General features: G+C 35.6%; 2 protein-coding genes and 1 pseudogene across 3 annotated transcripts; 2 read left to right on the top strand and 1 right to left on the bottom strand.

The window, feature by feature from the left end:
* The first annotated feature begins 4739 nt into the window (after positions 1–4739).
* Positions 4740–6556, top strand: LOC145065406 (putative (S)-N-methylcoclaurine 3'-hydroxylase isozyme 2). Its single transcript, XM_079012404.1, has 2 exons — positions 4740–5742; positions 5813–6556. Exons 1-2 carry the CDS (start codon positions 4846–4848, stop codon positions 6422–6424), a joined length of 1509 nt encoding a protein of 502 aa, XP_078868530.1. The 5' UTR covers positions 4740–4845; the 3' UTR covers positions 6425–6556.
* A 219-nt stretch (positions 6557–6775) lies between these two features.
* On the top strand, positions 6776–10401 carry LOC145065407 (uncharacterized; annotated as a pseudogene). Its single transcript, XR_013688403.1, has 7 exons — positions 6776–7271; positions 7700–7814; positions 7940–7999; positions 8319–8773; positions 9001–9297; positions 9457–9612; positions 9765–10401. The product of XR_013688403.1 is annotated as an uncharacterized LOC145065407 (transcript).
* A 12014-nt stretch (positions 10402–22415) lies between these two features.
* On the bottom strand, positions 22416–23002 carry LOC145066634 (uncharacterized). Its single transcript, XM_079013919.1, has 2 exons — positions 22610–23002; positions 22416–22445 (listed from the first exon to the last, which is right to left on the bottom strand). The coding sequence occupies exons 1-2, from the start codon at positions 23000–23002 to the stop codon at positions 22416–22418; spliced, it is 423 nt and encodes a 140-aa protein (XP_078870045.1).
* Between the last annotated feature and the right edge of the window lie 3160 nt (positions 23003–26162).

The raw sequence follows: 26162 nt of genomic DNA, 5'->3' as shown, positions 1-26162 counted from the left end.
CCAAAAAGTTGATTTTCCTTCTATCCAAAATCCAAAAGTTGCTTTTAAAAGTTATTTGCCAAACATCTTTTAGCTTTGATCTTTTCCTAAAAGGACTTTTGACATATGAAAAGCTAAGCCAAACACCCCTTAAGTTCAATTTGATGGATCATATTAACTTAAATGAAGTTAACAATTAGACTAAATTTCATGATCAGTCATTGTGGTTTTAAAAATTCTCTCATCCTCAAACCATCATTATGAGTTTTTTTCTTGCATTAATGGTCTCTAACTATGAATTTTGTAACTTTACATGTCCTTATGGGTATCGGCCGTTTAAGAGGCTTGTTAACTAGCCTCTTATGCCTTGAACATGAGGGCATTTTGGTACATATGACAATGATGTCCTTTCTTTCGTCATCTTCCTAAGAAATCCTGATCAACTCATCGTCATCAAACCATGATGACTTTGATCCATTTTTTGGTACATATGACAATGATTACCAAATATAGGGGGATTTGATGGAGAGTATGTTATGAATAAATATATAAAAGAAGAAGATTTTGAGCATATGGTAATATGTATGATAACAGTGAGCATATTAGTAAGAGTGAGGATAGTGACGACATTGTAGACTTAAACAATTTAGTTGCTAATGTAGAAGTATATATGAGAGATTTTCATGTGTATGTGGACCAAGACTAGCGGGATGTCAAGCCCACCAAGAAAATTACACCATTTGTTTGCTAAATAAACGTAATATAATGGTAAAAAGGGGTATCGATCCTTGGAGAAATGGTTGAATTCAATCACCAATGCAATTCAATAGAACTAGTGAAATTAAATTAATTAACTACAATTAAACTAAAAGGGGGGTTGTTTGATTACTTGAAAACTAAAATAATTGAATAACTAAAAACCTTGCAATTAAGCAAGTTGATGAGATGCTAAAAGGTTGGAAATAATTGGTTAACTAAGGCGATTCAACACAATGAACATTTGTGTGTTTATCATTAGGATCTAATACAAAGCTTATCCTTCCTCTCAAATTGGTTATAGCAATCATGAAGCATGATATGTCAAGATTCCTCATAGGTAGTATGGAGGTTGGGGAAGCCCACAACACACCTTCTTAATTAAGATCAAGGGTCAATTGAAGCAATTGATCCCAAGAAATCAATTAGCCTTAAGAATGAAGGAACCCCCAATTCCTAGAGGATGTCAAATGCTTACACATCCATAAAGGAGATATGATTCATAAGCTAGAGATGATTTCTACCATCATAAAGCCTTTGTTCTAGATAAATTCAATGATCCAATGCAAAATCAATGAAATAAATCAACCATTGCTCAATCAAATACTAAGCTCATGATCAAAGTATCAAATAAGCATAAGAATTGCAAACTAGAATCATAAACATGGAATAAATTGATAATCAACATAAATCCTTCAAAACCCACAAACATTCATTGGTTTTCAGCCAAAGTCAACCAAATAAGAGTATTAGCCACTCATGACAACAAAGTAACAAGAACAATAATCTAATTGCATAAAGAAACTACCTAAGATTTGGAAAGATGAAAGGAAATGATTTCTAGTTCCCAAAATCGCCTCTTGCAGGTCTCCAATGGTGGAAAAACGTGAATGAGCCTCTAGATCTGATCCCCAAGAGTTATGGTGAGCCAAATGACCAAAATGCCCAAACTGGGCAGTGACGAAAATTCCACCCGCGCAAATGTTGTTGTGTTGCCATTGGTCCACCAAGCCACTACTCCACCCTTCCACTACCAAAGATTCCTTTGGTCCCCCCCTTTGGCCAGGTAATTTGAATCCACCAATCATCATTTAGCCACTAAATAGATGCTTCAAGCCCAAAATTAGAATTTTATGATCCATCTTCACAAGCCCAAATAATCCAAGCCAATAACTTTCAAAGCCCAATTCTTCTTCTTTGATTCCGCTAAGCCCAATAATGCCTCGGGAGCCCACTAAGCCCGTCTCCAATCAACCCGCAACCGCAACAAGCACCGAAAAACCTACAAAATATCTCATACAACATAACAAGCACCTGGTATGATCCATACTAAAGAAAAAATAAGTAAATTACAATGCATTAATGATAAAAAGATCTAAAAATCTAAAAATAAACTAAGAAAATAAGGAAATAAAATAAGCTATCAAAGACCTTGAGTGGCTTCCAAAAACAAAACAAGTGCAAGTGATGTTCAATAGATTATATTTAAGGTGAGGACATAGAGGCCATAGTGTTAGAAATTGGGTAAGGTTTATGGTGGAGATCTGTATACTCCTTTGATCACGTAAACACTTTCCGAACTAATATTTCTATCCTATGCCCGAGTTACAAGAAACTTAGTCTAGGATAATCCCAAGGAGACACTTACGAATCTAGGAACAAAAATCGTAAGCCAAATTACTAGAAGATTCTGAGTTTGTATGAAGAAAACCGAGAGCTAAAAGGTGATGTAAGCACCGGTAGTCCCTTGTGTTAACAAAAGGCATAAAATTTAGAAATAGCGAAGTTCGGTCCATGAAGGAAAGCTAAATTTGAATTTGGTTTTGTCTTAAACATTGTAGGTGGGAAATGATACATTCACATGCATGGAACATATGCACCATAACCACATGTAATTAAATGTATTTAGTCACATATGATTAAAGTTGCTAAAGAACAACTATTGAATCAATAACAAAAAAAAATATTGTCCACATAAATCATATGTGATTAGATATATATATATATATATATATATATATATATATATATATAATCACATGTGATGGGGTGAGGTATATGATGGTCATCTTCGACAGAAGCTTGTAGCATGAAATAATTAAGGAAAAAATATAATTTCAAAGAAAGACTTTTAAAGTTCACTAGTAAAACCTAGAAAACAAAGCAATAATGCCTTTTTTAGCATGTCAAGTTAGAGTTTAAGGACTCAAACTACTAAAATTAATATACAATGGACCCTTTAAAATAAAACCTGATAGTTTATTGGTTATTATGACATTAGGGTTATAGATGATAATAACCCAAATATACGTTCTCAACTTGTATATATAAATACTTAAAAACCAAGTTTAATTTACTAAAAAAATTAAAAAGTTTCAAAGTCGGGGTTTAATTTAGTATGATCAGAAGTTCAAGTCTAATAAGAATGTCAAGTAGTTAGGTGAACCAACTTCGAGAGGTTTTAAGGTGAAAAATGAACCAAAACTCAAACTTTAGGTCTTTAGATCTTTATGTAGTAAACCAAGTTAAATTTGAGCATTCAAAATAAGTTAAACTCCTGAAAAAAGATGTAATTATTAATACATTTTTGGATAAGTGTGGCAAGAAGCCGACATCAATTTAAGATGAAACTTTCGATGTTGTGACCTGACTATTGAATATAAAAAACACTTTAAGTATTTTCATCGTATTTTTTTCATATTTTTTTGTAGCTCTTAGTCCTAGCTTCTTACTAGTTTAATTTTAATGAAATTTGCATTTTGCTTAAAAAAAGACTATGTATAAATTTCAACACATTTATAATTTATTTATTAATGAGTCTTTTAATTATTTTATATTTAAGATTCAAGCGATAAAAGTCAAATGCTTTTTTAAAATATAAAAAGAAATTTCCCCGTTCCTGCTTTGTGGAGGAAGCAACTGGGAATCTACTTATATTCGTTTTGCGGTTGACGTAATCTGTAAACTTTCTATTATGTATAGATAGTTTCTTTAAACTTTTTAAATACATGAAGTAAAGATTATACTATGTAAACACATGAGTCATTTCGATAAAAAAATATATATAGGGACCTTTTCCGTAAATTACAGGGAGAGTTTTTGTAATTTATTTTCTATACATATACCAAATTTGCCAACATACGAAAGTATTATGGCTAAAGTTTAAAACTTAGACATAATATATATATATATATATATATATATATATATATATATATATATATATATATATATATATATATATATATATATATATATATATATATATATATCTTTTCTGTAAATTAAAGTGACACTTATTTATAATTTACTTTTCAAACCTATTAATATATGAAACTGCTGTACCCAAAGTTTAAAACCCAAAAAATATACTATTCATAGGCTAATTGTTTTTTTTTTTTTTTTGAGCTGGTCTGTACACAATAATTTTCTCCATAGACAATAAATGGTGTTTTAAAATATTGTATTGTACAACTATATAATACATGAATTGTTGTGTGTTGCAAAAATTTATTATATAGGAATCACTTCCCTTTTTTTTATATTGGATAACTTTTATAATTTATTTTCTATCGTAAAAGACAAAACTTATCAACATGTGAAACTATTATAACCAAAATCTAAAACCTAAAAATATATTATTTATTTCATAGGCTAATTGTTTTTTATTATATTGGATAATTTTTATAATTTGTTTTTTTATATGAAGAACAAACTTACCAACGTATGAAACTATTATTATTAGGACAAAAATCTAAAAACTAAAATTATACTATACTCATATCTTTACTATTACTATAATAATTATAGCAAACTTCTACTTGTTATATTTAATACTTAAATTATTATTATACTATATAACTTCCATAATCACAATAAAGATATTGATCATTTATTACATCTTTAAAATCAAGACCCCATCACCTATAGCTGGTGTATGAAACAAAATTTTGATATAAATATTTCATTTGCTATATTAAATGTCAATGTCAGATTATATTAAATCGATTCAGACCACCAATCACAAGTGGCGTTCACACGTAGTTTTATCGAACACTCCATTTAACCTCTATCTTTCCTCAGTGGTACAAGCGGTTAATATCCTCATGCATGACGTTTCCGATGGTTATAATCCTCCTCCTCCTCCTATTGCCGCCGCTCTTGGCTCTGATCATCGCCGTGCGTATAACAACCAAGGCGGTGGATGTTCAACAGGGGAATCAAAAGCTTCCACCAGGTCCATATTCATGGCCGATCATAGGAAACCTTCCTCACATGCTTAAAGGCCCTCATATCTACCTCACCCAGTTAGCCCGTTCTTATGGTCCTTTATGCTCGGTGAAGCTTGGCACCCATTTGTTTGTCATCGGATCTTCTCCCATGGCTGCAACGGAGATCATGAGAGCTCATGATAAACTGCCTACCTACAGATGGGTGCCTAAAGCTGGTCAAGATGGTCTACAAGACTACTCTCTTATTTGGGCCACTCAATGCACCGATCATTGGAAGCTTTTGAGGTCTTTATGCCGGACTGAATTGTTCTCGGCGAAAGGTTTGGATTTACAGTCTTCGTTGAGGGAGAAAAACGTGGATAAAATGGTTGGATTCTTGAAAAGCAAACAAGGAAGCCTTGTGAATGTTCGTGAACTTGTGTTCGCTTCGACTGTTAACATACTTGGTAACATTTGTTTCTCCAAAGACTTTATTGATTTGGACGATGATCATAAGGAAAGAAGAGGATTGAAACGAGCTCTTTATAGGTTGATGAAGCTGGGAACTACTCCAAATATAGCCGATTTTTATCCTAGATTTGAAGACCCTCAAGGTCTAAAGAGGAAGACATCAGAGGCTATGAATGAAGCCTTCGGCGCATGGGAACATATAATCAAGGAAAGAAGAGCTACCAGAGAAGCCCAAAAAGATACAGATTCTTCTGATGAACAAGATTTCTTGGACACCATGCTCGGATCTGGGTTTTCAGATCTCCAGATTAACCAACTAACCGTGGTAAGTGGTTTTTAATGATCATCTAACTAGTTTTCAAATCCGGATTTGTGTATTCAGATTTTTGTTATAGGAATTATTCTCAGGGGGAACACACAGTACAGCATCAACGATCGAGTGGGCATTAGCCGAGTTGATCAAGAACAAAGAAGCCATGTTCGCACTCCGAGAAGAGCTCAAAAGAGAAATCGGTTTCACAAATTACATCAAGGAATCACAGGTCTCCCATCTTCCTTATCTACATGCTTGTGTTAAAGAGACACTGAGATTACACCCACCTGCACCACTGTTACATCCACAAGCCATCCTAGAAGGGTGTGAAATTATGAAGTACACAGTTCCCAAGAACTCTCAGCTAATAATTAATGTTTGGGCAATGGGTCGAGACCCGAATCTTTGGGAAGACCCGTTGACGTTTAAACCCGAAAGATTTTGCGACTCTAATGTGGATTTCAAAGGTCAAGATTTCAAGTTCTTGCCTTTTGGTGTAGGAAAGAGGATGTGTCCAGGGTATCCCTATGCGATTAAGCAAATCCACCTTATGTTGGCTTCTTTGGTCCAAAACTTTGATTGGTTTCTTCCAAACAACATTGAAGATCTTTCCAAACTAGACATGAGTGAAAACTTTGGGATAATCTCACAAAGGAAAAAGCCTTTAATGGTGATCCCAAAATGCAAATGTTGACCAGAAAGCTTATTAGTATATTTACCTACCTGCGCCACTTGATTATTTAAAGGTTCAAGACACTCAGGCTTCCTTCGTGTTTCTTCATGTTCTAATATGTTTATTGAATAAAAAGCTTCAATGTTCGGTTTATAGTCTTAAATTAGAATTTTAGGGAATGAATTTAAAATCCACGATTGTCGTCCTTTCTTCCCTAAGTGTAGACCCTGTGATTGCATTGTCTGAATAATGCGTGTTCATTAGTATCGGTATATTTATCTCTTTGTTCTTTATTATCATCTTGGGGTAAACAGGCCAGTTTGAATATTGGATTATTAATAATCCAGTTATCCTAGTTCGAGATTGTTGTTAATGGCAGATCAACCATCTGATAAAGGTAATGTCGTTGGTGAAAGTTCCGACAAATTAGGCCTAGCAGATCATCGCTCTGAAGAACATGTGAATGCAAAACTAATGTTGCTGTTAAATCAACATTCCGATAAAGGTTTGAGTACAACTAGTGATCCAGTTAAAAGTCTGAAATCGAAAGGTTTGGCAGATCAACATTCTGATGAAGGTGTGAGTGATAAACATTGAGATGATGAAGGTGCAACCACAAGTAATGTTAATGTTGAAAATTCTGGATCAACGGTGGAGATTAATATCAAGACGCTAGATTCACAGTTACACAACTTTCATGTCTGCAGAAATGTATCTCTTTCCCTTATCTACCTCTCTGTGTTTTTGTCAATTTTATTAATTACGCAATTGATTGTTTCATTTGTTTGCCTGGATTTAAATGTATCTTTTTTCCAACAAAATTTAGAGGCAAAGGTGTTGAAAGATGAGGATCTTCTTTCTGAATGTCGTATCCTATTCTTTTTTTTTTTTTTTTAATTATTTTTTTAAATCATCCCTTTTACCCAATATTGAACCTTGTAACAATATGAATTTTTTTCAAGATCTTATTAGGTCAAATAATCTCTTAAAATTCGAAAAAGCTATTGTGAGAGCTTATTCATCTCAAGTCTTTTTCAAATAGTTTGTAAATAACAAATAACAACAAAGCTTTTGCCATGAGCTTTTTCAATGATTGTGGTAGGCTTATAGATATTGTAATTAGATGGCTTATACAGACAACAATAAACTGATATAGATAAAACTGGTGGGTCCCATAGATAAGTTGATGAAAAAGCTCTCCTACTGTATAGATTTTTTTGAGCTTTTTAGTGGCTTCATGTATGTGTGTGTAAAATCATATGTTCTTAATTAAGTACAACCTTTGACTATTTATAGACGTTGAAAGTGGACATACACTGCATCTAATTAATGTCTAGACAACCATCTGATATTCAAGTCTCATCTGGCTCCCATGATGCAGATGACACATCTGCAACTAACAACAATACAAGTTTGTTTGCACTTCATTTTTCCAATCCATGATTTCAGGAAAATCTTATGATTATATAGTGTAAACGTATAAAATCAAGTCAAAAACTAAACTAAATGGTGCCTTTTTTGTTTCACACAATGTAGTCCTTGGAACATGGTGGTGGTGGGGATCAGAATGAAGGTGGCAATCCAGATATAACTCAGGTGTGTTTCTCTTTTGTCCAAGAAGTCAGAATTGATTTTTTTTTTTTGTTTTTTTCTTCACTTGTTAAAGCTGACGAATCTTGTAATATTTGGTCGTTTGAGTGTAAGGGTAAAATGGTCATTACTCACATTCAGATAGTTTATTCGGCCCAAAAAAGAAACAAACTTGCCTACACAAAACTTTATCCAGACAAACATCGTTATCCATACAAGACATAATGAAAAAAGAAAAAAGAAACAACCCCTTAGTGGGATTTTTAAAGGCCATAATAGTTAAAAATCTTTTTTTTTTTTTTTTTTTTTTTTTTTTTTTTTCTAGGTGATTGGTGCAGTTCTAAATTCCTTTGGAATAGCGGGCCAAACCTCCATAGGTGGTATTGGCGTATCACAACCAAATATCCATGTGACTCTTGTTTTTTCATCCTTTTTGTTTGATTTTGTTACACTCCTCATGTATTTCTAATTTTTTTTTTTTTCAATTTCAGTTAGAATCTTCCATAATGATTTGTCTACTTGTTCTTTCATCCTCTTTATTTAGGTGTTCTTTTGCTATAGCTTGGTCGTACAATGCTGACATTACGTATTGGACAGTCTCCTGTAGTTTTTTTTTTTTTTTTTCACTTTTCACTACATACAATGATCATAATAATATCATATAATTATTGTGATTTACAATTGAATTGACTAGGGTTAACATTTCAGGCTGAATCTTGTGTAAATGCTGGGTAAGCTGTTTATATATCTCCACCGGGTCCTAATCCTATAATGGTTCAGGTTTGTGGTCAATTCTCACTATATACAGATTTTGAAAGGGATTAATGATTGGAGAAGGTTTATGATGATTGGTTTTTGTTAAATAAAGTTAGTGGAATGCTGATGTGTGAACAATAATAATAAGTCGTTATATAGATTAACAATTATGGATTCTCTAAAAATCTTTTAACACAAATAACAATCTGTCTACTTCTATAATGAATAATGAATTCACGATCTCCTTGCAGCTCTTTCCTCTACAAACTAATCCTGTATTTGATGATCATGCAAATCCTATGGTGAATCCTGGGGATTTTAGTCCTATTGGATTTGGAGGTATCCCAAGGCACCTTAACATACATATTCATGCTGATAAGTTACTACAACTCAATCCCATTTTGACTCCTTGCTTAGCCTATATCCTCACAGTCTTCACTCACATATATATTTATTAATACGAGTAGGTCCAAGAGCAACTAATGTTGAATCAAATCAAGCAAATGTTGGTCTTCCAGAGGTTCAAACAGTATGCTACTATCATTGAGGTTTGTTGGATAATATGAAATAAGAAATTTTGTCCCACATTGGTAGGGTGTACAAACGTGGAGTGGGCTCAATGCCTGCTTGATTGCTTGCAAAAGCACAATCAAATACACTTTATGTATCGGATAGTGATGGAATCTCACTAAGATAATATTGAACAGGATACACAAGGTGATGGAAATGATGTTTCCAGTAGCACGAGAATGAAATCTTTAGGTGAAACAGAAGGTGCTTCGTCATCTAGTGGGACGACTGGTACCCCTGGAAATGCTTGTTCCATTCCTGTTGGACTTGGCTCAAGAAATTTACAACCTAAGGTATGCCTTTGCTCTAAATATATATATATATATATATATATATATATATATATATATATATATATATATATATATATCTTTGACACTTGAGTATTATAGAGGTCATGTAACATCTTCTAATCCTATTATAATTCTTTAATTGTTTACACAAGTGTTATATACTAAAATTATCTACAAGTCTGATCTTCGAGGCAACAACGTGGTACTAGTGGCACTTGCACAATTATCGGTGGCCAATCGGAATTGGATCCAGCTACAATAATGAATCAAGTTATGTAAGATCATGCTTTATCTAGTCTACTATCAAGACTTTCAAATCAAAATGGGAATGATAATCTCAAGATTTCTTAAAAAATCTAATGATTCAAGTATCTCAAAACAGTGTAATGATGAACATGATTAATCAACTTGCTCAACAGATGGATGGTAATCAAGATCTAACTGGCATGTTTAGTGGGTCCAGTGGTGGCAATCTTGATATATGAAGTATTGTTCAACAAATGAACAAATGTGTCTCTCAAGATCTTAATTGTGGGAGTGGGAGTGGGATTGGGACTTCAACTTCAAATTTTATCCAATCAACACCCTCCAAGAAAGCTGCTCTTCATAGACGTTACAACAGTGTGAGAAATTCCAAAGATAATGAAAAATGAAGTGATTTTAAGGTTTGTTCTGACCAACTTTATTTATTATCCATAATAGCAATGTAGTTTGATTTTGCTACCAGTACGAGAATATACTTTATCTTTGATCCATAATAGCAACATACTTACATTTCTGTATGAATAATATCAATGTACTTTGTTTTTACATAAGACAACAATGTACTTACATGTTGCTATATAAGTATGTTATTATGAGTAATGAAATATGCGTACGTATGTTACTTTATTTTATTGACATTTCATTTTGTGTGTAATATTTATAGATGAATCTAGAACATGTAGCTCAGAAAATTGTGGAACATAACCACTTTTAGAAATCTTCTCATCACTAGTCGAAATTGATTATGCTTCTGCTTTGGGTTTTTGCAACAACAATTTGTATGATGAGTTATGCTCAAAAGAGGAGTTGGCTCACGTTAGCAACTTCATTCTCTTTTATCTAATTTATGCCACCACTTCATTTAATTTACAACAACATACATGTTTAATTTTCAAAAGTTTCTTTAATTGAAGATGATATGTACAAAATCATAAAAAAAAATGATTTCCCAACATGAACAATCTATTTTATTAATAGATCAGAACGTTTTCATTTACTTGCAATAGAAACCTCACTACAAATGCCTACTCTACTCTCAAAAGATTATACTCAACATATCAAGAACAAATTAAAAATGTGAACAATCACTCAAGACTATACAACCCTAACTTTACAGGGTGAGGTATGAAGAATCGAGAGAGAATGGAAAGATATTTTCACAACGTCTGAATGACCTATCCACAAAATTTAACATTTTAAATACCTGACCCAACTTTGAATACCCACGGAGCATCCAAACCCGTAATTTGAACTAAGAGCACAAAACTAATATATACCTACATTCCTTAGAAATAATTGAACATACACAAACAACCCAAAATAATAAAAGACTTATAAAAACGAAGTCAACTATAAGTCAATATTAAAACATACATTTTAACACCTCCACTCAAACTGATAGTTGACAAACTTAACTAACTTTAAAAGGATCAAACAAACCAAGAAGGTTAACAAGAAACTCATGATGAGATACATTAAGACCCTTAGTTAATATGCCAACTATATTTTTACCTGAATCGATATTAACCAATGTAATTATATTGTTTGAAATTTTCTCCTTTACGAAGTGCACATCAACTTCAAAGTGCTTGGTTCTTTCATGGAAAACATGATTTAAAGCTAACTTGATAGCCGAATCATTATCACAATACATATTACAAGAATTTGAAACATTAATACCAAGATCAAAAAGCACTTTAATTATCTAAATTATCTCACACGTGACTGAACCTAATGCCCTATACTCAGATTTTGTAGAACTTCTAGAAACTATGTTTTGGTTTTTAGTTTTCCAAGAAACAAGAGATTTCCCAAAATAAAAACAAGGAATTTCCTAAAATAAACACAATAACCAGTTACAGATCTCCTAGTTGACAGACATTTGGCCCAGTCAACATCAACAAAACTAAAAATATCATAAGAACTATTTTTAAGAATAGAAATACTTGTTCCTGGACTAAACTTTATGTATCTTAATAATCTTAAAGCAATTTCTAGATGAGACTTTCTTGGACTGTGCATAAACTGACTCAAAGCCAGCACAGTATAAGACATATTTGGCCTGGTAACAGTTAAATATATCAAATTTCCAATTAACTTCCGATATTCAGTAATATTATTCAATAAAACATCATTTTTAACCAACCCTTCTTTATTAACCTTTTGACTAGGATCAAGATGAATTTTTACGGGTTTACAGCCAAGCATGTGATAATTATGTAATAACTTTGAAGTATATTTTCTTTTGAGACAAACAAACGCCACTTTCTATATCAATCACTTATATTCCTAAAAAATATTTCAATTTCCCCAAATCTTTGATAAAAATAGAGATTTTAAAAAAGGTTTGACACTTTCAATTTCAGCTAACCAATCACCGGTAAGTATTATATCATCCACATAGACTAACAAAATAACAGTAGAACCATTTTTAACTCTAACAAATAAGGAAAAAAATAATTTATACTCTGTTTAAAACCAAAATCAGACAAAGAATTGCATAACTTTTCATTCCACTTTCGTGGAGCTTGTTTCAAGCCATATAAAGATTTTTTTAACTTGTAAACACGACTGTCCCCCTTTATATAATAGCCTTGAGTTAATGTCACATAGACATCCTCATCAAGACTACCATACAAAAAAGCATTGTTAATATCTAATTGAAACAAACCCCAATTGCTATTAATACCAATAGAAATAATAAGTCTAACAGTAACTAACTTAGCTACAGGAGAAAAAGTTTCAGCATAATCTAAACCCTTTCTCTGGTTATACCCCTTAGCAACAAGTCTTGCTTTATACCTATCAATTTCTCCATCAAATTTATACTTTATCTTATAAATCCACCTATAACCTATTGGTTTTCTATCTTTAGGCAAATCAGTTATATCTCAAGTATTATTTCTGTAAAGGGCCTCCATCTCATCATTAATTGCTTTGATCCAATTAGGATCAAAACAAGCTTCAAGATAAGATTGAGGTTCTACAGTTTTGTTAAGATTAGAAATAAAACATTTGTTTTCTTTGTTTAAAAAAGAGTAATTAACAGTTTTCTCAATACCATATTTGTATTTTCCTTTAGTGACCTAATCATTAAATTTTTACAGGAATTTTTGGAGTCCTATGAGGACTGGAGGTCGGATCAGAGTAACTAGAAGAAGAGGCCATTAAATAAGACAGACTACTTTATTCAGTCTGATTAGAGGAATTGAGGTCATCATCATCAAACCAAGGCACAGATAAAGGATCATCCTAAGTAATATCTGTGGGAGTAGTATCTATGATAGGGACAAAATGACCAGTACGAGAGCCATTAATTTGATGGGTTACACCCAAATCATCAGGAGTAGAAGCATCAACTAAAGATTCAGACATACTAGACTCATTATAGGAAAAGGGATCAAGGGACATGGACTTAATTTAACGAGAAATCAAATTTTCAGTAAAACTTTGCTTCTTCATTTTAAAAGGAAAAACACTTTCATAAAACTTCACATCCCTGTAAAAGAAAGTAAAGCCAGAATCAAGACTCAAAAGTTTATAACCCTTTTTCTCTTGAGAATAACCAATCAACACGCATTTTTCATATCTTGAGGAAAACTTATCTAAAACATTCAATTTTGTAGCAAAACACAAACAACAAGACTCTCAAATTATCAAAATTTGGACTATGTTTATATATATATATATATATATATATATATATATATATATATATATATATATATATATATATATATATATTTCTTTCAAAAGGTGACATTCCACCCAAACAGAAGATGGAGTTCGATTGATTAGAAAAACAACATTTAAAACTCCATCACCCTAGAACTTTAAATGCAAACGAGATTTAAATTATAGAGATCTAGAAACATTCAGAATGTGTCTGTTGTAACATTCATAAAATTCTTGAAAATTTTAAACTTTTAAAATAACTCCAAACAATCATTGTTTTCAAAATAAGTTTCACATCAGAGAAATCCCAAAATCATAACACAAAATATAAGGAGGTACACGATCAGACATTTGCCTTCCCATGATCCTCTGAAGTACTTGGAACATAATCCAAAACATTAAGCCCAAAGCTTAGTGAGTTCCCCTAAAATACCGATACATACCAAATAGCACAAATATAATAACAACATGTAATGGGTCCACAACTTAACAGCCTGGATTACCCCTAAGCCCACAACATAAGTCTGGCTTGCCCTCGGCCCACAGCTTATGTCTGGCTTGCTCCCCGGCCCGATCAGTCCTTGGACTAAATACCGCTAAGCCCTCAGTACGAGTCTGGCATGCCCTTCTCAACCCTCAGCTCGTATCTGGAATGCCCTCCCTGGCCCTCAGCTTATATCTGGCATACTCCAGGGATTTTTTGCTACAACACGGAACAGTACAACCTCAACCCAACCCACACAATATATTGACATATAACATATAATATCATATACAGATAAACAGACAGTATCACAGGTCCGTCCTACATATCTACCAAACTAGCATATCAAGACTAACATATATATCCATACCATACTAAGCATATCAACAATGTCTGGTTATCAAACCAATAGGCCGGCCTTGGTTCCTTCCAATATTTTGAAAACCGGACCGGTCATCGAACCGGCCATCTTACCAGTTCGATGGTTCAATTGGTTCGACTGGTCGAACCGGTCCCAAAAACCGGATGAACCGGATAATGTTACATATATATATATATATATATATATATATATATATATATATATATATATATATAATATACACACACGATTTAAAATAAAACAACACATTTAAGTTTTAATATATGTTCTAATATATTAACTAATAAAACATCGCGATTTATGTTCTAGTAATTTTATACATCCTTCTAAAAAAATAATAATAAGTTATATGTTAATGTGGAAGAGGAATATTCATGGAGTATTAGTGATTGTTTTATGTTGAAGACAGCCATCTCACATATCCCACATCGGCCAAAACACAAAAGTAAGAGGGATTGGAAGTTCTATAAAAGGAGTGGGTCACCAAGAAATTGAAAAAAAGCCAAGCGTGGACTTTAGTATAAAATCGTGGGTCCTTTGGATTTTTTTTAGTACAATTTTTTTTTTATTAAAAACACCGGTTTTTCCGGTTTGACCAAGCCGGTTTTCACCGGTTTTTGGTTGAACCGCCGGTTTTTTCCGGTTTGATTCACAAGCGGTTTTTAAGCTTTAAAAAACCGGAACCATGGCCGGTTCCCGGTTGGACCGGCCGGTCCGGTCCGGTTTTCAAAACCATGGTGCCTTCGATCTAAAACTACAGTGAGAAAAACTCACCTCACAAGTAGCTGAACTGATAAGATCTAACTCCGAATCTCATCTCCCGACTCAAAGCTTACAACCATCATGACCAACCCATCAAAATCTCAAAATACCCAAAACGCCCTCAAAAGTCCAACTTGGTCAACCATGGTCAAAGTCAATGTCAACGGTCAATGTCAACAGTCCATATTGACCCAGCTTGTCGAGTGCACCTTATGATCTCGTCGAGTTTTACAGTACTTAGAAAGTCGGGTCAGACCCTAGCCAACTCGCCGATTTGGCTGGACAACTCGTCGAGTTTTCCCCAGCTTAACTCATTCAGATAATTCTTCGATTCCAGGGACTCTAAGGCTCAGATATGAACTCCAAATGTGTCTAAAAGGATAAAGTTTCCAACGTTATCCTTTGGGGATGCTCCAAATGCTCAAAAACCCTTCCACAAGGCTTGAAAACTCAAAGGCTTAACCATTAAGCACCAAAATCCTTGATATTTGGAACCCAACTTTTCCATAAGAGATTCTAGCCTCAAAAACGTCCCAAAGGTTGGTGCTTTATAGACATGCATGTCTTAAACCCAAAATGGGCCAAAAAGGGGAAAGATGACCTAAACTCCATGCATGGCATCAAAGCTTGGCTAAAGACCAGATCTAACCCACTTTAAGGTCACATTGACCTGGAGATTCATAAAGTTGCAAACTTTATGGCGTCCATCCATTGCAACATCCAAGAATAAGGAGAAAAAGGGCCAAAACTCAAGATCTAGCTACATAGATAGATAAAAATCTTATTTTGAATACTTACAACGGTCCAAAAGAGTGCCAAACTGAAGATGAGAGCTTAACTTGCTAGATCCATTCCATCATTCTCTCAATCTTCTCCTTATTTTGCTCCAAAATGCCACACTAACTCACAATATGAGATGAAATGAAGATTAGGGTTCACAAATCCGATAATAGGGTTTGGAGGCTGATAAAAGATCAACCTCAAGGACTTAAGGAGGTTATATAGGGTGCAAACCCTAAAAGTTAGGGTTTCTCAATCAGCCGCCAACTCGTCGAGTTTTCCTCACCAACTATTCGAGTTGGTCCAAAAATATGTGTGGTCCAAAAGCCTTCAACACGTCAAGTTGAGGCCATCAACTCGCTGAGTTCCAAGGGAAAGTTGCCTTTTAAGGAATAAATCACATACATGGAAATCGGGATGTTACATTTATGTTTTCTCTCCACAACACCATTTTGTTGTGGAGTGTACACACAAGATGTTTGATGAATAATGCCCTTGGTTTCAAAAAATTCTTTAACGTTGTGATTAACAAACTTAGTACCATTGTCAGACCTTACTATTTTAACTTTAATAGAAAACTGATTTTCAACCAGATTTAGAAAAGACAAAATACATGAAAACACTTCATCTTTTGACTTAAGAAGATAAACCCATGCCCCTTAGAAAAATCATCCACAATAGTCAGAAAAAATCTAAAACCCCTAACTGAAGCTATTTTGTATGGACCCCAGACACCACGATGAATTAAGTCACCAATGTTTTTAGAATTATGAAGACTAGTAGTGAAAGATTCTCTAGTTTGTTTATCCTTGTGACATATTTCACAAGGTGGAAGGGACTTCTTGTTAAAATTAAGTTTATCTTGTAACAAAATTAAGGCTTGCTCAGCTGGACGACCAAGCCTACTATGTCAAGTTAATTTTGAGACATAGCATTTAATAGTACTGGAATTGCAAGAGTGCCTGCCTAAGGGAGTACTGGAAAGATAGTAGAGTCACCCTCCCTCATTACCAGTCTCCATGGACTGTGAATCCTGCACCATACAATTATATTTATCAAATAAAACTTTGTATTTACTGTCTTTGCAAAGTTTAAAGATAGAAAAAAGATTTACATCAAATTCATGTATAACAAACACATCAAATAAAGTAAGTTTGTTTAAAAGACTCATATTTCTAATTTTTTGAACTTTAGCAGTCGATCCATTTGGGTGATCAACTCTCAGGTTAAGATTGGACACATTAGCCACATCACTAAGATTGTATTTAGATGAAGTCATGTGTTGATTAGCCCCAGAGTCATCAACCCATTTATTAGTTTGAAAAGATTTATTAAGGACATAACTACATGAAGTACATGTCATATTGGCACTAGCAGTTACTTTATCCACAAATTTTTTTTATCACTGATAAGTTGAAGAAGCTTAGAAAATTGATCCTCAGAGAGAGACCTAAGATCATAAGAGATAGAACTAGAAGTAGAAGAGTCACTATTACTATTATTAGATGTAACATTGTTCCCAGAGAAAGACCTTTTGGAGTTATTATTAGAAAAGTTGTTACCAGAAGAGTTGTTAAAACCTTTATTGAAACCATTTCTTGATTTGAAATCCTTAGGATATCCAACCAATTTAAAGCATTTTTCAATGGTATGACCCTTTAGACCACAGTTCTAGTATTGAAGATTTTGATTAGGACCTCTATTTCTCCTATTATCACTAAACTCACTGTTGAACACAGAGGTGGTTTGAGACTTATTAGAAGAATTGGACACAAAAACATTTTTTTTGAAATGATTCTTCTCTAGTTATAACAGAGAAAACAGTTCTAACATTGGGTAAGGGATCAGTTAAGAGAATGTGACTTTTTACTTGATTATAACAGTCATCAAGCCCACTTAAGAACTGTATTAGTTTCATAAGTTTTGAATAGTTATTAAATTAGGTAGATGCTAGACAAAAACATTCAGTTAAATTTGTTAAACCATCAAATTCATTCCATAATGAATCAAGTTTATTGTAATAGTCAGAAACAGATAACCCATTCTATGTCAAATCAAAGAAGTAATTTGCCGTATAAAGTCCCCTGTAGGGTTATACATTATATATAAACTTGTTACACAGTAAGAGATAAATACAAGATCCTAAACATATGGATCTGATAGGTACAACAATACATTTGAATAATCTTATCTCTTAACTTATCCTTTTACATTCCCCCTCAATCTAAACCGTGACAAGGTTTAGATTGTGTCTTAAATTGTGCAACATGTGCTTGGTCATCGACTTAGTAAATCCGTCTGCTAGTTGATCTCTAGACGATATGAATCGAACATCAAGAGCACCCATAGCAACTTTTTCTCTAACGAAATGAAAATCCACTTCTATATGCTTAGTGCGAGCATGAAAAATGGGATTGGCTGTCAAATAAGTTGCTCCTAAATTATTACACCACAACACAGGTGGTCTTGGCTGATGAACACCTAGATCCTTGAGCAAAGATTGTATCCACGTTGCTTCTGCTGTCCCGTTAGCAAGAGCCTTATACTCAGCCTCAGTACTTGAGCGAGCGACAGTGGGTTGCTTGCGAGAGCTCCATGATATTAAGTTTGGACCATGAAATATTGAAAATCCTCCTGTAGATCTTCTATAATCCACACATCCTGCCCAATTTGCATCAGTAAAACACTTAGAAGTGTTGATTTTGAGGGTCTAAAACAAAGTCCTGTGTTCACCGTTCCCTTCACATATCTTAAGATCCTTTTAACAGCCTCCCAATGAGTATCCATAGGTTGAGATAAAAATTGACACACTCTATTTACAACAAATGAAATGTCGGGTCTAGTTAGCATGAGATACTGCAATCCTCCAACCATGCTACGATACTTAAATGCATCTTCACCATTAAGAGGCTTCCCATGATTACGAGACAATTTATCCATTACCGACATTGGGGTTGAAACACTTTTGCAATTCTCCATGTTAACACGATGTAATAGATCTATGGCATACTTTTGTTGCATAAGAGTGATTCCCCCTGAATTGTGAAGTACTTCAAGCCCAAGAAAATAATTTAGTTTGCCAAGATCTTTAATAGGGAACGAACCAGAGAGAGCACGTACTAGGTTATCAATGAGTTGTTGAGAAGATCCGGTAATAACATTATCATCAACGTAGATTAACATGTAAAGAATGGTGGTACCCTAATGAAAAATGAACAGGGATGTGTCAGCTTTAGACGAATGAAAGCCCAGTTGATGAAGCTTATCACTCAAACGAGAAAACCAAGCTCTAGGAGATTGCTTGAGCCCATATATTGCTTTATGTAACTTACAAACATAGTGAGGATGAGTAGGATCCTCAAACCCCGGTGGTTGTTGCATATAGACCTCTTCATTGAGAAAACCATGGAGAAAAGCGTTATTAACATCAATCTGTCGTAGGGGCCATTTGCGAGAGACCGCCAAGGAGAGAATTAACCGAATCGTGGCTGGTTTGACAACAGGGCTAAAAGTGTCGTGATAGTCCACTCCATGTTGTTGAGTAAAACCATGCGCCACAAGCCGAGCCTTATGCTTATCAAGAGAACCATCAGCATGTTGTTTGAGCTTGAAAATCCATTTGCATCCCACTATATTGACACCTGGTGGACGAGGCACAAGTGACCATGTGTTATTGTGTAGAAGTGCCAAGAATTCCGCTTCCATGGCTTTGCGCCAAGCCGGGTGAGTAGAGGCGATGCGATGCATGGAGGGAACAACCATGAAGGCACGCTTAGTAGCATCATAAAGAACAATCCCATTAGTAAATTGTCGAGGCTAAGTAATACCAACACGTCCTCTAGTAACAACCCCTTGAGGAAGGGGTGAGGGGCTAGGTTGATCACTCAAGTCAGAAGATGAGACTGTTGGTGACGTCGGGGTGGAGGAAACCGGAGCCTCGGTGGTGGTTGTTGGTGAAGACGTGGTCGAGAGAACTGGAGAGGATGGATTTGGCGGTGACAGTGGTTGTGGAGGACCACTAAGATTTGGTAGCCCCTGACCTGGAGGTGAAGCTACAGCTGCATTAGAATTATTAGATAGCAACGATAGGTCATAACTCTTCATATGATCATTAGTAATTTCTGGTTCAACTTGAGGAAATGACACAACTTCAGAAGAAGAAGGTGATGTGTGACTGTTTGTGGAAGCAGCGAATGGAAATCTAGATTCATCAAAAATAACATCACGGGATATATAAACTCGACCGGTACTATTGTCAAGGCATTTATACCCTTTATGCATGGAACTGTATCTAATGAAAACACATAATTTAGATCGAAAATCAAGCTTATGTGAGTTGTATTTGTGCAGGCTTGGCCAACATGCACACCCAAAATTGCGAAGGAAAGAATAATCAGGTGTTATATTAAGCAGTTTTGTAATGGGGGTTGAGTTATGTATAGTGGGACTAGGCATGCGATTTATAAGATAACAAGCAGTAAGGAATGCTTCATCCCAGAAACGAAGTGGGAGTGAAGAATGAGCTAATAAGGCCAAACCTGTTTTGACTATATGTCGATGTTTACGTTCCGCAATACCATTTTATTGAGAGGTATGTGGACAAGTGACACGATGAGAAATTCCTGTTTGTTGAAAGTATTTATGGAGCTTTTAGTACTCACCTCCCCAATCAGATTGTATGGTGCGAATTTTGGCATTCAAGAGGCGTTCAACATGATGTTGGAAATTATAAAAAATTTGTTCAACATCATACTTATGTTTAACAAGATAAATCCAAGTGTAACGACTAAAATCATCAATAAAACTAACATAATATTTGTAACCACCGCTAGACACTTGAGCCGGTCCCCAAACATCCGTGTGAACCAACTCAAGTGGAAAAGATGACACATGAACAAAGTTTTTATAAGATAATTGATGACTTTTAGACCGTTGACATGCATCACACACCAAGTGTTCATTATCTAAAGACACACCTAACTTATTTGATTTTAAAATAGAATTGACTACTGCTGAATTTGGATGACCCAATTGTTGATGCCATTGAGACTTAGATACTCGAGAGCTTGTGAACGCCTGGTGGGAAGATCGAACATATGAGCGACAAATTGGCACCTGATAGAGACCGCCCTTGCTTCTACCTATGAGTAGGATTTTCTTTGTGACCTTGTCCTTAACAAAGAAAACATCAGGGTGAATTTCAACAAACACATTATTATCAGATACAAGTTTATAAGCAGACAAGAGATGTTTATTGATTTTAGGAACACGAAGAACGTTTGTGAGAGTGAATGGTTTGCCTGAACCAGAAATTTTAGAATGACGAATATGAGAGATTTGCCACTTGGACTTGATCTTTTCCTTGATAATGTTCCTGCACCGTGAGGCGATCAAGATCATTTGTTAGATGATCTGTAGCTCCATTATCGAGATACCGGTGAGGATCGTTGATGTAGGTTCCGGTGGTGACACTATTTCCTCCACGGTATTCCTCAGCCTGGTATGCATGATTGAATCTGTTCCTACAGCTTAAAGGGGTGTGACCTGGAATTCCACATACCTGACACCGCGGGCCATTATTTCCCCTGCCTCGTCCTCTTCCACGCCCACGATTTCTTCCTCCGCGATAGTTCCCTTGTTGGTTATTGTAGGAGTTGTTGTTGGAGTTCCGGCGTGGGGTGCTTTGGTCTTGACGAGTTACATTGTTGACAGAGGTCAAGAATTCTGTTGCATTATTCATGGTGCTAGCTTGTGCTTCATGAGCAATTAGATATGAATAAAAGTCAGGTAGGGTTACTGTATGTTGATTGCTTAGCACTGTAATTGCAATGAAGAGGTCACAATGACCTGGCCCTAGTCCGGCAAGAATGTATCCAATGACCTCTTCATCAGTCATTGGGTGACCAATATTAGCCATAGTATTTGCAAGGCTAGTCATTTTGTGATAATATTCAGAGGCCGTCATATCTCCTTTCTTAGTTGTGGAGAGTTGGGCGCGAATTTGAATAGAGTTGCCACGATGTTGAGCTGAAAACATAGTGTGGAGGGACGTCCAGAGTTCGTAGGATGTATTTGAACATCTTTTGATTTGGGCAAGCACTTCTTCTGTCATGGAGGACAGAAGAGCACCGATAATCGCTTGGTCTTGGACAACCCATTCAGCGTATTGGGGGTTGTATATTTGCCTGGCATCTGCACCTGTTCCTGAGGTTATTTTGGCAGTGGGTTTCGGTGTGGTACCATAAAGGTACCCGAACAGTTGGACACCTCGCAATATAGGGACGACTTGGGCTTTCCACAGGAGAAAATTGGTTCGAGTAAGTTTGCATGAGATGGCAGTGGCAATCTTGGAGGAGTTTATTGGAGGCATGGTGAAGGAGAATCTGATAAAGAGTATCATAGAGCCGGAAGATGGAGAGAAAATTACCAAGCCCTAGGAATGGCTCTGATACCAAATCAAAGAAGTAATTTGCCGTGTAAAGTCCCCTGTAGGGTTATACATTATATATAAACATGTTACACAGTAAGAGATAAATACAAGATCCTAAACATATGGATCTAATAGGTACAACAATACATTTGAATAATCTTATCTCTTAACTTATCCTTTTACATGTCAATGATTTAATTTTATGATGAATGTTAAATACAACAAATCCATCTAATTTTAAATAGGTTTCATTCAGTTCATTCCAAATGTCAACAACTTTTTCAGAGCAAGCATGTCCTGCGTAAATGGTTTCAGAGATAGATCTAAGAAGCCAAAAACACACAAAAACATTTGCTCCTTCCCATTTAAGAGATTTAACAAGACCATTAACAATTTTAGTTACAGTTCCATCCATAAATCCAAGTTTGTTTTTAGCTTTTAGAGCTCTAGTCATAGAGCTTTTCCAAACTTTGAAATTTTCGGTTCCAAGAAGCTTAAAAGAAATAATAGTTCCAGTTATAGTGTCGGTAGGATGAATATACAAAGGATCATCAACATCTGGTGTTTCAGTGGACTTAGTCCCTGATCCACCAAGAATCTCACCAGTAGTCATATAGAATAACAATCAGAACATAAAACACAGAGGAACTGATTTACTTAATGATCAGGATATTAAGCCAATAAGATGGTGAACCAAGCTCAATAATCAGACCTCAAAGAAAATACTAGACAATGTAAATGAAAAATAGCAAACAAAAAAGAAAAAACAAAGAGCAAACAGATAATGCAATCAGCAGACCTGAACATAGGAAACCAAGACGAAGATCCTGAACAGAAAAGAGTGAATAAGACTTACAGTAAGAGTTATTAGTGATGGGTTTTGAGAAAAAGAACATTCTTATGTGCACATGCAAAACCCTAAACCTTTGGATCTAGGTTTCTCTATTATACATGCAAGTTATCCAAAGCCTGCAAACCCTAATCTAGCATACTATAAAATCAAAATCTACAACTAATAAAAGTTTAGATGATTACCTTTTGATAGTAGCAAGAATCTTCAATCTTCAAGAGATTAGTATCACAATTGTAATACCTCTAATGGCTCACAAACACCAAGGTAAGAAGATAATCTAGAAGAGATGGAGATGAGGCACAATTTCGGCTATAGGAACTCTAGGGTTTCTTCTGGTAGCCGAAATTTGTAGCCCTAGGGGTCCTTAAATAGCTGAGCTGCTAGGGTTTCAGTCAAAACCCTAATTGGATAGCTTAGGCCTTAAGTAGTCCAAGGAACATTATGAAATAGGGCCCTTGGACGAAATCATAGTGGACTTCTACTCTAATTTTGTCCCCTTCATTTCCATAAGGATCCACAGCCCAAATCCAATTATCTTATAATTGGCAATACCAGTCCCCTTAGTTTAATTAATCTCTTTTAATCACATAATTAATTTCCTAACTAATTCTTGATTAATATTAACTAACTAATATAATTTCTCTTTTAATATATTATTCACATAATATATTGGTAAACCATAATATCCTCTCTCTCCATAAATTATCCTGTCAAGTTGCTTTGGTGAAGGTAACCCAAAAGGACCATTCAATAAAATAATGGAAAAAGGAAAAAGGAAGTGTATTACATATCTCTTAACCTTAGAAGAAGCTGTAACACCCCGGGTATTAAATAAATAAATAAATTAATTAATGAACGAATAGTAGCCCTAAAATTAATAATTATATATCAAGGGTTGTCTCGAGGAGTTATTTGTCACAGTTTTAGAAGTTGGGGGTTAAAAGTGTAAGTCTCGGGATTTATTTTGTAAAGATTTGTAGAAGACAGGGGGTGTTTGGTAAGTATGGAACTTAATATGAAAGAATTTATGGAAGCGGGGGCTAAAGAGTAAATTTTGGACCTAATTTGAAAAGGATTTGTAGAGGGAGGAGCTGTTTGGTAAAATTCGGACTTAATTTGTAAAGGGTTTTAGAAGGTGGGGTTTAAAGGGTAAATATGGGATCTGATTCGAAATGATTTTTGGAGGGAGGGACCATAGTTGTCATTATGGCAATAAGTTGGAATGGAGACTGGCTATATAAACCCTCAGGAACCCTAACCCTAGGGAGGATGTCTTCTGCCGCCACCTTCAACATTGTCGTCCAGTCGCCGCTGCCGATTGCGTCGCCACCATGGGTCACCGGACGTCCGTCCTTCTACTCATTCTCCTTCTCCAGTCGTCGTCATGTGAGGCTTCATCCAACACCCGCTACTTCGCAAATCGGAGCGGCACCACTGTTGCATCTTCCTCAGCCATCGGTGTGTGCTTCATGTGGGAGTTGTGTCTGTTATGAGGTCGGGAATAGGCGAGCGGAGCTGACGCCGTTGTTGGAGCCTTAAGACCACCGAGAAGCCTCCAGCGCCGCTGTAGCACTGTCGATAACACCACTGCCGCCGCTATTTTGTGCTACTACCACTCCACTGCCAATGACGTTGGAGCTCGCCGACTGTCGTTGAGTGGTGGACCATCATGGCCACCATTCTTCTCCCCCAGTTGAAGCACCTCACCCTCTTCATTTTCTTCCATTGTTACTTTGCCAAATGCCAAGACCACCGTTGTTGTAGCTTTCTTCGCCGCTTGTGTTGTTATTGCCACCGCGTACACCACTAGGTGGGTGGTTATGTTACTGTTCCAGGCATAGAATGTTGGTGTGTGTGTTATTTCAGTAAAGTAGGGTTGGTTTTGTGTGGTTGGAAAACCAAGAAGGACAACATCACCATCGTGAGGTGGGGGCTACCACCACGTGCCACCGCTGGCCACCACTAAGGTGGTTGTGTGTGTTTATCTAGTTGTGTGTGTGTGTTTATTTGGGTTAAAGCATTGTAAATTGTAACTAGTGGCTAGAATAATGAAAAGAAAACTCTTAACCACCACCGTGAGGTGGTGGCGGCAGGAGGCGTGTTGGGTGGCGGTGTGCTTGCATGTGTTTGGATTACTTTTGGGATGCTTGGACTCAATTGGACTAGAACCCTAACCACCACCATGAGGTGGTGGCCGCCGCCGTGAGCCGCTGTTGACCACCACTACCCGAGGTGGTAGTGAGTGGTGCTCGACTAGCGAAACCCTAATGGGCCTAATGAAACCCTAGTGGGCCTAATAAAACCCTAATTAATCTAAAGATTTAGTTTTGGGCCTATTGGGCTATGATTGGGTTGGAAACCCTAATTAGGGTTTAGAAAACCCTAATCTTGGATATATTAGTTTGGACTTATCGGGACCTGCATTTTGGGCCACTGGAATGGAATTGTGAATTACACCCAATCACACCATATGACTTATCTAGTAGAGTGATGGACTTAATGGATTAAGTCCTTAATGGGTTAAGTAAGAAACACTTAACCCTAATCGTCATTTTATGTGAAAACCCTAATTTCACTTGGGCTTTGAGTTGGACCTTTCTATTGGGCTTTGATGATTGGGATATTTATGGGCCATTCAAGAACAATCATATGGACTAGAATAATTTAATAGGCTTTAGGGTAAGGCCCATGTGAGGGGTTTGGGCCCAATTTAGAAATTTGGGCCATAGATGGGCCATAATTGGGCCTTTATGATTATGAGATATTGGGCCATTAGAAATGCCAAATGTTTGGACTGGACTAAATAGTTGGGCCTTAGTATAAGACCATGTAAAGGTTTGGGCCCAATTTAGAAAATTGGGCCATATGTTGGGCTTTGATTCATAGTTTGACTTTTAGGCCTTTGGATTGGGCCTTGAGT

This window comes from Lactuca serriola, chromosome 8 (assembly GCF_051521515.1).
Source record: "Lactuca serriola cultivar US96UC23 chromosome 8, Lser_US96UC23_V15, whole genome shotgun sequence".
In the NCBI taxonomy this organism is placed as follows: Eukaryota; Viridiplantae; Streptophyta; class Magnoliopsida; order Asterales; family Asteraceae; genus Lactuca; species Lactuca serriola.
This window is presented reverse-complemented; position numbering and strand designations above follow the sequence as displayed.

What these genes read in the sequence shown, in the direction of transcription:
- LOC145065406 (XM_079012404.1), top strand. Translation starts at nt 4,846, where the DNA reads ATGACGTTTCCGATGGTTATAATCCTCCTCCTCCTCCTATTGCCGCCG. An exon ending in AGATTAACCAACTAACCGTG is followed by an intron (nt 5,743 to 5,812) that starts GTAAGTGGTTTT and finishes TTTTTGTTATAG; the next exon opens with GAATTATTCTCAGGGGGAAC.
- LOC145066634 (XM_079013919.1), bottom strand. Translation starts at nt 23,002, where the DNA reads ATGACTACTGGTGAGATTCTTGGTGGATCAGGGACTAAGTCCACTGAA. An exon ending in TAAAATTAGATGGATTTGTT is followed by an intron (nt 22,446 to 22,609) that starts GTATTTAACATT and finishes ATAACCCTACAG; the next exon opens with GGGACTTTACACGGCAAATT.